The sequence below is a fragment of the Mobula birostris genome, chromosome 10 (genome assembly GCF_030028105.1).
Source record: "Mobula birostris isolate sMobBir1 chromosome 10, sMobBir1.hap1, whole genome shotgun sequence".
In the NCBI taxonomy this organism is placed as follows: Eukaryota; Metazoa; Chordata; class Chondrichthyes; order Myliobatiformes; family Myliobatidae; genus Mobula; species Mobula birostris.
In genome coordinates, this window is record NC_092379.1 from 1,315,972 (window position 1) to 1,328,251 (window position 12,280).

General features: G+C 42.1%; 1 protein-coding gene across 2 annotated transcripts in view; it reads left to right on the top strand.

Moving 5' to 3' along the window:
• LOC140203752 (WD repeat-containing protein 62-like) overlaps positions 1-12,280 on the top strand; it is a 140,533-nt gene that overhangs the window by 72,043 nt on the left and 56,210 nt on the right. For both annotated transcript variants that reach the window (XM_072269799.1, XM_072269800.1), the window contains exons 17-20: positions 712-823; positions 2,138-2,201; positions 3,498-3,620; positions 10,384-10,499. In XM_072269799.1, coding sequence (XP_072125900.1) covers positions 712-823; positions 2,138-2,201; positions 3,498-3,620; positions 10,384-10,499 — 415 coding nt within the window. The remainder of the gene's footprint in view (positions 1-711; positions 824-2,137; positions 2,202-3,497; positions 3,621-10,383; positions 10,500-12,280) is intronic.

The window sequence follows — 12,280 nt, forward strand, 5'->3', positions numbered from 1 at the left end:
GAATGAGAGGAAAAGCCTGGGAATGTGGCTAACTAAATAATTTCCCAGAAAAACTTACGGTTTGGTGAATGGGCACATATGCTTTCCTTTGTTTATATACATACTATCATATGATCCTTTCTCAATTATATGCGAGAAAACAACAAAGCAAAGGTTAGAAGAGCACAGATATTTTAAAGACCACCAAAGTGGTTCCTATGGTGTTTTGTGTATCCCAATGCTTTGCACTTCAATATATGATATTGCTTGTCATCTTCAGAAATTTGCTTGTATTCCTGGGGTTCGAGATATTCCGTCATCTGGTTCCATGAACTACAGTTCTGTTCCTTGCCTCCATTCCCATCTATTTCAAAATAGAAAGTATGCTGAAGCAAGTAGACAACCCTTAAACCAAAGGGTGATATGGGCTGGCCTCTGCTGCCAGAATAATGAAAGCACTTGAATATAAGGGAATGAATAGAATGCCTATTGTTTTAGCAGCTTTAGAAAGATTTAAAATGAGCATTAAAAATAAACACGCAATTTCTTGATCAACAGCTAGGAAAATGGATTCAAGTCCCAGATTGTGCTGAATGATTGCTTCCTATGCAGTGAATTACTCATTTCTGTGATTTTTTTTTCATACTATCTGCATTGTTACCAGTGACTCTTGAATTAATTTATTTGGTCTATGGTCTATTTTCCTAGAAGATTGTCTGCTTTCAATTTTAGGTTCAGATGGATCCTTCTGGAACATTCGTAGCAACTAGTTGTTCTGACAAGAATATTTCCATCTTTGACTTCTACACTGGAGAATGTGTAGCCAGTATGTTTGGACATTCAGGTAGTTAAACTTATAAGCAGTTGACAACTTGTATTCAGTCTGTACTAAATTTGCTTTCATTCCTTGAGCCCCATATTTTGTTTTTTTCCTCTTGTGAGATATCTGGTGATCTTGTGCATTCTTGTTTGAATTGTTTGAGGTTTGAGTACACAGAGCAAGTCTAAGCTGAACTTGTCAATTGGAAATTATTTCCATTTACTCATCTATCTTTTTTGTAAATATGGATATTTTAAAAAAGATATCGGATTGTATAATGTCTCTAAATGAAAAGAATTTATGATTTAAAAGAATAAATGTGACTAAATGAATGTGACTGGTACAAATGTAAACAATTGCAATCAAAATTTTTAGCATGGAATTTTTACAACAAATACAAAACCACCAAAAAAAACCATGAAGGTTATGTGGTCCCACAAGCCTACTCTGTCATTCAATATGAGCATGGCTACCCCAGTTCCTGTGTCCTTCTACAATTAGAGAAAACCCATCTCAATCTCTGTCCTGTAATCTCTCTTTCGCATCTTGTGTTTCAATAATATAAAATTACTTGTCATTGTAAATGGCAAAGAATACAGATCCATCTACTTTAACGGTCAATTAACTCAGGTTTTTCTGTCTAAGCTGCTGACTGCGTTCAGCATTCTCTTTCCAGGTTTCCAGCAACCTGTCGTGTTCTGTATCGCCAGCATTACGTTCTTTTCACTAATGTTCCCTTTCATTTTTCTCGGTTTACGTTTCTAGACAGATCGGCTGCGATTCAGCATTCCTTCCATCACCCCACCTTCATTTTGCTCAGTTGACAGTACCAAGATTCATATCATTCAGTTAGTTTCTATCTAGTCACAAAACCCTTTTGTCTTATCGATCCCTCCCCTTCTCTGCAACTTCAAACCTTCTTTTTGCTTTATCTTGGATGTGATGAAAAGTTACCAGTCGAAACTGTTGATTGTTTCATTGACCCCAGATGTTGCCTGATCCCCTGGGTATTTATTTTTCAAATTTCTAGTACCTGCATTATTTTTGTTTTTTTTTTTGTTCTTTGCTTTTTAGTTGCTGAAACATACCAGGATTTCAAAGCTGTGATGGAATTTAGTTTCTATCCTTATTGCATGTTCATCTGGAGAGTAGGGGAGGGGGGCATAGGTGTTTAGAGTTGACAGGTAACTAGTTTTGTGCTGAAATTCACATCAAGTATTTTGCCTTCCCTGAAAACAGTTTTATTGCCTTGAATTGTACATTCCCCAGTTACAGAATATTGCATATAGCTTGCAAATCACACAATATTTCAAATTAACTTTTATCCTTCTGTTTTAGAAATTGTAACTGGCATGAAATTTACTCATGATTGCAAATATCTGATAACAGTATCAGGAGACAGGTAAATACTTGCCACCAAATCTGCTCATTGTGATGTAAACAGAATTATTGAAAGGCCTTATTTTGTAAGCCAGCACCATACGTGTAACTGATTGTCACTAAAAAAAACTGTCATGTTGTACTTTTTTGATTATGAAACATTGCCCCATCTATTTATTGATTAAATCTGTGTATCACATTATTATATTGTAAATATAAGTGGTGGTAGAGAATTGCTTCTCTGAGTGGAGGCCTGTGACTAGTGGTGTGCCACAGGGATCAGTGCTGGGTCCATTGTTATTTGTCATCAATATCAATGATCTGGATGATAATGTGGTAAATTGGATCAGCAAGTTTGCTGATGATACAAAGATTGGAGGTGTAGTAGACAGTGAGGAAGGTTTTCAGAGCCTGCAGAGGGACTTGGACCAGCTGGAAAAATGGGCTGAAAAATGGCAGATGGAGTTTAATACAGACAAGTGTGAGGTATTGCACGTTGGAAGGACAAACCAAGGTAGAACATACAGGGTTAATGGTAAGGCACTGAGGAGTGCAGTAGAACAGAGGGATCTGGGAATACAGATACAAAATTCCCTAAAAGTGTCGTCACAGGTAGATAGGGTCGTAAAGAGAGCTTTTGGTACATTGGCCTTTATTAATCGAAGTATTGAGTATAAGAGCTGGAATGTTATGATGAGGTTGTATAAGGCATTGGTGAGGCCGAATCTGGAGTATTGTGTTCAGTTTTGGTCACCAAATTACAGGAAGGATATAAATAAGGTTGAAAGAGCGCAGAGAAGGTTTACAAGGATGTTGCCGGGACTTGAGAAACTCAGTTACAGAGAAAGGTTGAATAGGTTAGGACTTTATTCCCTGGAGTGTAGAAGAATGAGGGGAGATTTGATAGAGGTATATAAAATTATGATGGGTATAGATAGAGTGAATGCAAGCAGGCTTTTTCCACTGAGGCAAGGAGAGAAAAAAAACCAGAGTACATGGGTTAAGGGTGAGGGGGGAAAAGTTTAAAGGGAACATTAGAGGGGGCTTCTTCACGCAGAGAGTGGTGGGAGTATGGAATGAGCTGCCAGAGGAGGTGGTAAATGCGGGTTCTTTTTTAACATTTAAGAATAAATTGGACAGATACATGGATGGCAGGTGTATGGAGGGATATGGTCCGTGTGCAGGTCAGTGGGACTAGGCAGAAAATGGTTCGGCACAGCCAAGAAGGGCCAAAGGGCCTGTTTCTGTGCTGTAGTTTCTATGGTTCTATGGTTCTAAATATATTTTCAGAATTCTAAACTTTATTTAAAATCCACAGTTGCATTTTCATATGGCACTTGGACCCTGAGTTGACAGCATGCATGAGGCGTCGTCTATTTCAAATTAAACAGATTGCTAAAAAGGACAAGACAGTTGGGACCAAGTTTCCTGCACCAATAAGGTATGTTCAAAATTAAAGCTGTAAGCTTGCAAAGTGCTTCAGAAAGTCAGATGGATTTCAAGTATTTTTAATCTTGGAGATTGCAAAATTTGATCAAATACTTGTGTGTGGATGGCACCATTCATAGATGTGTGCTAATACTATATTGAACATTAATTTAAATGCACACCATTAGGCCCCTGTAATTTGTAACTTTTAGTCTCTCGTGGTGGCGTACAGGAACAGGCCCTTTGGAACACAATGTACAGAGAAAATTTACCAGGATGTTGTTGGGACTAGTGGATCAAAGTTGTAAGAGTAGGTTAGAACTTTATTCCCCAGAATGTAAAAGGTTGAGAGGACGTTTGATAAGACATCTACGAAATTGAGGGGTATAGATAAGAGTAAATACAAGCAGGCTTTTTCCACTGTGGTTGGGTGAGACTGCAATTAGAGGTCATGGGTTTAGGGAGAAAGGTAAAATATTTAAAGGGAACATGAGAGGAAACTTCTTCACTCAGAGGATGATGAGAGTGTGGAACAAGTTACTGGCACAAGTGATGGATGCAGGGTCGATTTCAACATTTAAGTGAAGTTTGGGTAGGTACATGGATGGGAGGGTTATGGAGGGCTATGGTGCAGGTCGATGGGACAGGCAGTTTAAGTGGTTCTGTATGGACTAGATGGACCGGGAGGCCCGTTTCTGTGCTGTAGTTTTCTATGACTCTAATAATGTGCTGAACTAAGTAAATTAGTAACTAAACTAATCCCTTATGCCTACACAATATCCATATCCTTCCATTTTCCTTACATTCTTGAAAGTACCTAATGTTTCCACCTCTACCACCACCCCAGGCATCACATTCCAGGCACCCACCACTCTGTTTTTAAAAAAAAAAAACAACAACAACAACAACAACAACACACTTGCCCCTCACATCTCCTTTGAAATTGCCTCCTCACCTTAAATGCATCCCTCTGGTATTAGACAATTCAACCCTGGGAAAAGATACTGTCTTGTCTGCTCTACCTATGCCTCCCATAATCTTATAAACTTCTATCAGATCTCATCTCAGCCTCTGTCACTCTAGAGAAAGTAACCCAATTGTGTCCAACCCCTCATTATAGTCAATGCTTTCTAATCCATACAACATCCTGATAAACCTCTTCTGCACCCTCTTCAAAGCCACAACATCCTTCCTCTAATGGGTGACCTGAACTGTATGCAATACTCCAAATACAGGCGAACTAGTATTTTATAAAGTTGCAACATAACTTCCTGACTTTTGAACTCAGTGCCCAGACTAATAAAGATGAACATGCCTTATGCTGCCCTAACCACCTTCGCATCTGCTGTAGCTGCTGTTAGGGAGCTATGAACTTGAACCCCAAGATCCATAAGACATCGGAGCAGAATTAGGCCATTTGGTCCATCGAGTGTGCTCTGCCATTCAATCATGGCTGAAAATCCCTTCTCCCCCCAGCCCCAGCTCCCGGCCTTCTCCCCGTAATGTCTGATGCCATGTCCAATCAAGAATCTCTCCCTTAAATACACCCAGTGAACTGGCCTCCACAGCTGCATGTGGCAACAAGTTCTACAAACTCGCCACCCTTTGGCTATAAAGAAATTTCTCCACATCGCCCTTTCAAAACAGAGCTCCTCTATCCTGAGGCTGTGCCCCCTTGTCCTAGACTCTCCACTTCTCTGTCTAGGCCTATCAACATTCAAAAGGTTTCAGTGAGATCCCCCCCCTCATCCTTCTGACCCCTAAATGAGGAGTGATGTGTGTTCTTATGTCTTCCCCTTCCTGAAATCCACAATTAAGTCGATGGCCATGTACTGTGAAATAAAATTGGTGTTACTTATGAAACCTCTGGAGTTGTGGACCTTTCCACAAATTCCTTCAGTGATGCTAACTCTAGCTTGGGGAGATGACATAAGAAGTGGGACTAGAACCAGACCATTTGGCCTATTGAATCTGCTCCACCATTTCATCATGGCTGATCCATTTTTCCTCTCGGCCCCAATCCCTTGCTTCCCATCCTCTCTTCTCCCCCCCCCCCCCCATATCCTTTCATGCCCCCAACCAATCGAGAATCTACCAACCTCTGCCTTAATATACATAAAGACTTGGTCTCCACAACTTCCTGTGGTAACAATTTCCACAGATTTACCACTCTCTGGTTAAAGAAATTCCTCCATCTCCATTCTAAAAGGATACCCCTCTAATTTGAGGCTGTGTCCTCTGGTCATAGACTCTCCCACCATAGGAACCATCCCTTCCACATTCGCCTGTCAAGGCCTTTCATCATCCAACACACACTAAAAGTTGCTGGTGAATGCAGCAGGTAAAGCAGCATCTATAGGAAGACGTTTCGGGCCGAGACCCTTCGTCAGGACTAACTGAAAGAGGAGCTAGTAAGAGATTTGAGAGGGAGAGGGGGAGATCCAAAATGATAGGAGAAGACAAGAGGGGGAGGGATGGAGCCAACAGCTGGACAATTGATTGGCAAAAGGGATATGAGAGGATCATGGGACAGGAGGCATAAGGAGGAAGAAAGGTGGGGGGGAGCCCAGAGGATGGGCAAGGAGAATAGTGAGAGGGACAGAGGGAGAAAAAGAAATATATAATAAATGAATAACAGATGGGGTACGAGGGGGAGGTGGGCATTAACGGAAGTTAGAGAAGTCGATGTTCATGCCATCAGGTTGGAGGCTACCCAGACAGAATATAAGGTGTTGTTCCTCCAACCTGAGTGTGGCTTCATCTTTACAGTAGAGGAAAGACTACTGTGGATAGACATATCAGAATGGGAATGGGACATGGAATTAAAATGTGTGGCCACTAGGAGATCCTGCTTTCTCTGGCAGACAGAGCATAGGCGTTCAGCAAAACAGACTCCCAGTCTGTGTCGGGTCTCGCCAATATATAGAAGGCTGCAGCAGGAGCACTGGACACAGTATATCACCCCAGCCGACTCACAGGTGAAGTGTCGCCTCACCTGGAAGGACTGTCTGGGGCCCTGAATGGTGGTGAGGGAGGAAGTGTAAGGGCATGTGTCGCACCTGTTCTGCTTACAAGGGTAAGTGCCAGGAGGGAGATCAGTGGGGAGGGATGGGGGAGACGAATGGACAGGGGAGTTGAGTAGGGAGCAATCCCTGTGGAAAGCAGAGGGGGTGGGGGAGGGAAAGATGTGCTTAGTGGTGGGATCCCGTTGGAGGTGGCGGAAGTTACGGAGAATTATATGTGGGACCCAGAGGCTGGTGGGGTGGTAGGTGAGGACAAGGGGAATCCTATTCCTAGTGGGGTGGCGGGAGGATGTGTCCGGTGCTCCCAATGCGGCCCTCTATATATTAGTGAGACCCGACGCAGACTGGGAGACCATTTTGCTGAACACCTACGCTCTGTCTGCTAGAGAAAGCAAGATTTCCCAGGGGCCACACATTTTAATTCCACGTCCCATTCCCATTCTGATATGTCTATTCACGGCCTCCTCTACTATAAAGATGAAGCCACACTCAGGTTGGAGGAACAACACCTTATATTCCGTCTGGGTAGCCTCCAACCTGATGGCATGAACATCGACTTCTCTAACTTCTGCTAATGCCCCACCTCCCCCTCATACCCCATCCATTATTTATTTATTTATTATTTTATGTAATCTTTTTCTCTCTCTCCTTTTTCTCCCTCTGTCCTTCTCACTATACTCCTGGCCCATCCTCTGGGCTTCACCTCCCCCCCCCCCCCTTTCTTTCTCCCTAGGCCTCCCGTCCTATGATCCTCTCATATCCCTTTGTCAAACAACTGTCCAGCTCTTGGCTCCATCCCTCCCCCTCCTGTCTTCTCCTATCATTTTGGATCTTCCCCTCCCCCTCCCACTTTCAAATCTCTTACTAGCTCCTCTTTCAGTTAGTCCTGACGAAGGGTCTTGGCCTGAAACATCGACTGTACCTCTTTCTAGAGATGCTGCCTGGCCTGCTGCGTTCACCAGCAACTTTTATGTGTGTTGCTTGAAATTCCAGCATCTGCAGATTTTCTGGTGTTTGCCTTTTCATCATTCAATATGTTTCAATTAGGTCACCCCTAATTCTTCTGAATCCTAGTGAATACAGGCCCAGGGCCACTTCATATGACAAACAGTTTGATCCTGGAGTAATTTTTGTGAACCCTCTATAGTTTCAACACATCCTTTCTAAGATGAGGGACACAAATCTGCTCTCAACATCAGCTGAGAACTCACCAGTGCTTTATAAAGTCTCGGCATTACATACTTGCTTTTATATTCTAGTCCTCTTGAAATGAATGATGACGTTGCATTTGCCTTCCTCATCACAGATTTGACTTGCAAATTAACCTTCAGGGAATCCTGCACAATGACTTCCAAATCCCTTTGCACCTCAGATATTTGTATTTTCTGTCCACTTAGAAAATAACCCTTTCATTTCTTCTACCAAAGTGCATGACCATACACTTTCCAACACTGTATTCCATCTGCCACTTCTTTGCCCATTCTCCTAATCTGTCCAAGACCTTCTGTACTCTATTTCCTCAAAATTACCTGCTCTTCTACCTATCTTTGTATCGTCTGCAAACTTTTCCATCATCCAAATCATTGATTGTATAATGTAAAAAGTTTTGGTCCCAACACAGACCCCTGTAGAAGACCGCTAAACACCAGCGGCCAACCAGAAAAGGCTCCCTCTACTCCCGCTCTGCCTCCTGCCAATCAGCCATATCCATGCTAGAATCTTTCCTGTAATACCATTGGCTTTAGCTTGTTAAGCAGCCTCATATGTGGTACTTTGTCAAAGGCATTCTGAAAATCCAAGTACACAACATCAACCAAATCTCCTTTATTTGTTCTGCTTGTTATTTCTTCAAAGAATTCCAACAGATCTGTCAGGCAAAATTCTGTCTTATGGAAACCATGCTGACTATGGCCTATTTTATCATGTGCTTCCAAGTACTCCAAAGCCACATCCTTAGCAATTGACTCCAACATCATTCCAACCTCTGAGGTCAGTCTAACTGGCCTACAATTTACTTTCTTCTGCCTCTCTTCCTTCTTGAAGAGTAGAGTGACATTTACAATTTTCCAGTCTTCTGGAACCATGCCAGAATCTAGTGATTCTTGAAAGATCATTATTAATGCCCCAACAATCTCTTCAGCCACCTCTTTCAGAACTCTGGGGTGAACACCATTTGGTCTAGGTGACTTATCCACCTTCAGACCTTTCAGTTTCTCAAGAACTGTCTCCCTAGTAATGAGAACTTCACACACTTCATGCCCCCTGACGCCTGGAACTTCCACCATGCTGCATGTGGCTTCTGCAGTGAAGACTAATGCAAAATACCTAACCAGTTTGTTCACCATTTCCTTCTCCCCTATTACTACCTCTCCAGTGGTCCAATATCCACTCTCACCTCTCTCTTACACTTTATATATATATATATATATATATATATATAATATGAAGAAACTTCAGGTATCCGGCTTAATATTATTGGGTAGCTTACTTTCATAATCCATCTTTACCACCTTAACGACCATTTAGTTGCCTTCTGTTGGTTTTTAAAAGCTTACCAATCCTCTAAATTGCCACTAATTTTTTTTGCTCTATTATATGCCCTCTCTTTGACCTTTTATGTTGGCTTTTACTTCTCTTGTTATTCACGGTTGTGTCATCTTTCCTTTAGAATACTTCCTTCTCTTTGGGATATCCTCTGCCTTCTGAATTGCTTCCAGAAATTCCATCCATTGCTGCCTGCCTTCATTCCTGCCAGTGTTCTTTTCCAATCAATTCTGACCAACTCCTCTCTCGTGCCTCTGTAATTTCCTTTACTCCACTAGAATACCGATGCATCTGACTTTAGCTTCTCTTTCTCAAATTTCAGGGTGAATTTGAATTGAATTGACTTTATTTGTTACATCCTTCACGTACATGAGGAGTAAAAATTATTAAGTTATATCTCCGTCTGAATGTGCAAATTATTGTAATTTGTCATAGTATGTACAGTAAGATGCGCAACAGAACAGTCAATGTAGCTTAGAAACACAATTGTGTCAGCATGAATTAATCAGTTTGATGGCCTGGTGGAAGGTTTGATCACTTGCACCTAAGGGTTCTTTTACATCAATCTCTCTATAATCAGTTCTGGTTCATTGCACAACACCGTATCCAGATTTGCTGGTTCCCTAGTGAGCTCAACCACAAGCTGCTCTTAAAAGCCATCTCATAGGCATTCTAGAAATTCTCAGTCTTGGAATCCTGCACCAACCTGATTTTCCCAGTCTACCTGCATATTGACATCCCCCATGACAACTGTAACATTGCCCTTTTGGCATGCATTTTCTATCTCCCTTTGTAACTTGTAGACCACATCCTTGTCACTGTTTGGGGGTCTGTATACAACTCCCTTCAGGGACTATTTACCCTTGTAGTTCCTTAGCTCTCTCCACAACGATTCAACACCTATGTCACCACTTTTTAATAATTTAATTTCATTATTTACCAACAGAGCTATACTACCCCCTCTGCCTTCCAGCCTATCCTTTTAATGTATACTTTCGGATATTAAGCTCTCAGCTATAATCTTCTTTCAGCTACAAGTTCATTGACCTAATTCCATATTTTGTGTGCATTTAAATATAACACCTTTAGGGCTATACTCACTTTTTTTAATTTTGTCCGCTTTTGCATTGCAACTTGTCTTCAATATTTGTTCAGTAAGGTGAAAAAATTTCACCTTCAATATTTGTTAACTCTTCTGCATTAATTTAGAAGGGAGACCTTCATGGTACAAAAGTTAACTTCAGATGATCAAGAGGATGATATGAGTGAGGAAGATGGAGATGACGGGTCATTCCAAACTCCTGTGAAAGACCACGTGGACAGAGGTAGGAAGAGATTTGTGTGTACTGTGAAGTGTATTAAAAATGAATACAAGTCCTCCCTGGGTAAGAGTGTTCCATTACTGAGGAATATGTGTAAATTGAACTGTTTGTAAGTCAGCACTGAACTGTGTGGGAGAGGCACTAGTGAGTGAGTCTGCTCAGCGGTCTCAACTCTGCTTGATTCGATGCAGCTTTCAATTGTTGTGGCTTGGTGGGAGACAGAGAGAAGCTGTGTGGAACTGCTCCAGCAGCAGATGCCTGAAACTCTACAGCAACTAGCAAATCCATTCTACCAGTCTCCCTAAAGCTCCTTCTTATGTACAGGGTGTGCATAAATTGGGTGATTGTAACCTGAAGAGGACTTGTATGGAGATGAATTTTAAAAAAAATATGGTGTCTGTCTTTACTACAAAGCTTATCCAGAAATACTGTGAACCATGGGTGCAGTGCAGGTGAATGTTAACAAAGAAACTTGTATTATTGTAAGGGGGGGGGGGGGAAATACTGGAAACTATATGATATCCATGTGATATCAAGACGCCAATGAAGAGAGTGAACCCTCACAAGGCAGAAGGTCCCGATGGAGTACCTGGTAAGGCTCTGAAAACCTGTGCCAACTAACTAGTGGAAGTATTCAAGGACATTTTCAACCTCTCACTGCTATGTGTGGACGTTCCCACTTGCTTCAAAAAGGCAATAGTTATACCAGTGCCTAAGAAGAAGAATAATGTGGGCTGCCTTAATGACTATCGCCTGGTAGCACTCACATCGACAGGGATGAACTGCTTTGAGAGGTTGGTCATGACTAGTCTGAACTCCTGTCTCAGCAAGGACTTGGACCCATTGCAATTTGCCTATTGCCACAATTGGTCAATGGCAGACGCAATCACAATGGTTCTCCACACAGCTTTAGACCACCTGGACAACACAAACACCTATGTCAGGATGCTGTTCATCGACTATAGCTCAGCATTTAATACCATCATTGCCACAATCCTGATTGAGAAGTTGCAGAACCTGGGCCTCTACCTCCCTGTGCAATTGGATCCTCAACTTCCTAACCGGAAGCCACAATCTGTGCAGATTGGTGACAAGGTATCCTTGCTGACGATCAACCCTGGTGCACCTCAGTGGTGTGTGCTTAGCCCACTGCTCTACTCTCTATATACACATGACTGTGTGGCTAGGCATAGCTCAAATACCATCTATAAATTTGCTGACAATACATCCATTATTGGTAGAATCTCAGGTGGTGATGAGAGGGTGTACAGGAGTGAGGTATGCATACTAGTGGAGTGGTGCCGCAGCAACAACCTGGCACTCACCGTCAGTAAGACGAAAGAGCTGATTGTGGACTCCAGGAAGGGTAAGACGAAGGAACACATACCAATCCTCATAGAGGGACCAGAAGTGGAGAGTGAGCAGCTTCAGGTTCCTGGGTGTCAAGATCTCTGAGGATCCAACCTGGTCCCAAAATATTGATGTAGTTATAAAGAAGACAAGACAGCAGCTATACTTTATTAGGAGTTTGAAGAGATTTATATGTCAACAAATACACTCAAAAACTTCTGTAGTTGTACTATGGAGAGCATTCTGACAGGCTACATCACTGTCTGGTATGGAGGGGCAACTGCACAGGACCGAAAGAAGCCGCAGAAAGTTGTAAGTCTAGTCAGCTCCATGTTGGGTACTAGCCTACAAAGTGGGAGCGGTGTCTCAGAAGGACAGCGTCCATTATTAAGGACCTCTAGCATCCAGGGCATGTCCTTTTCTCACAGTTACCA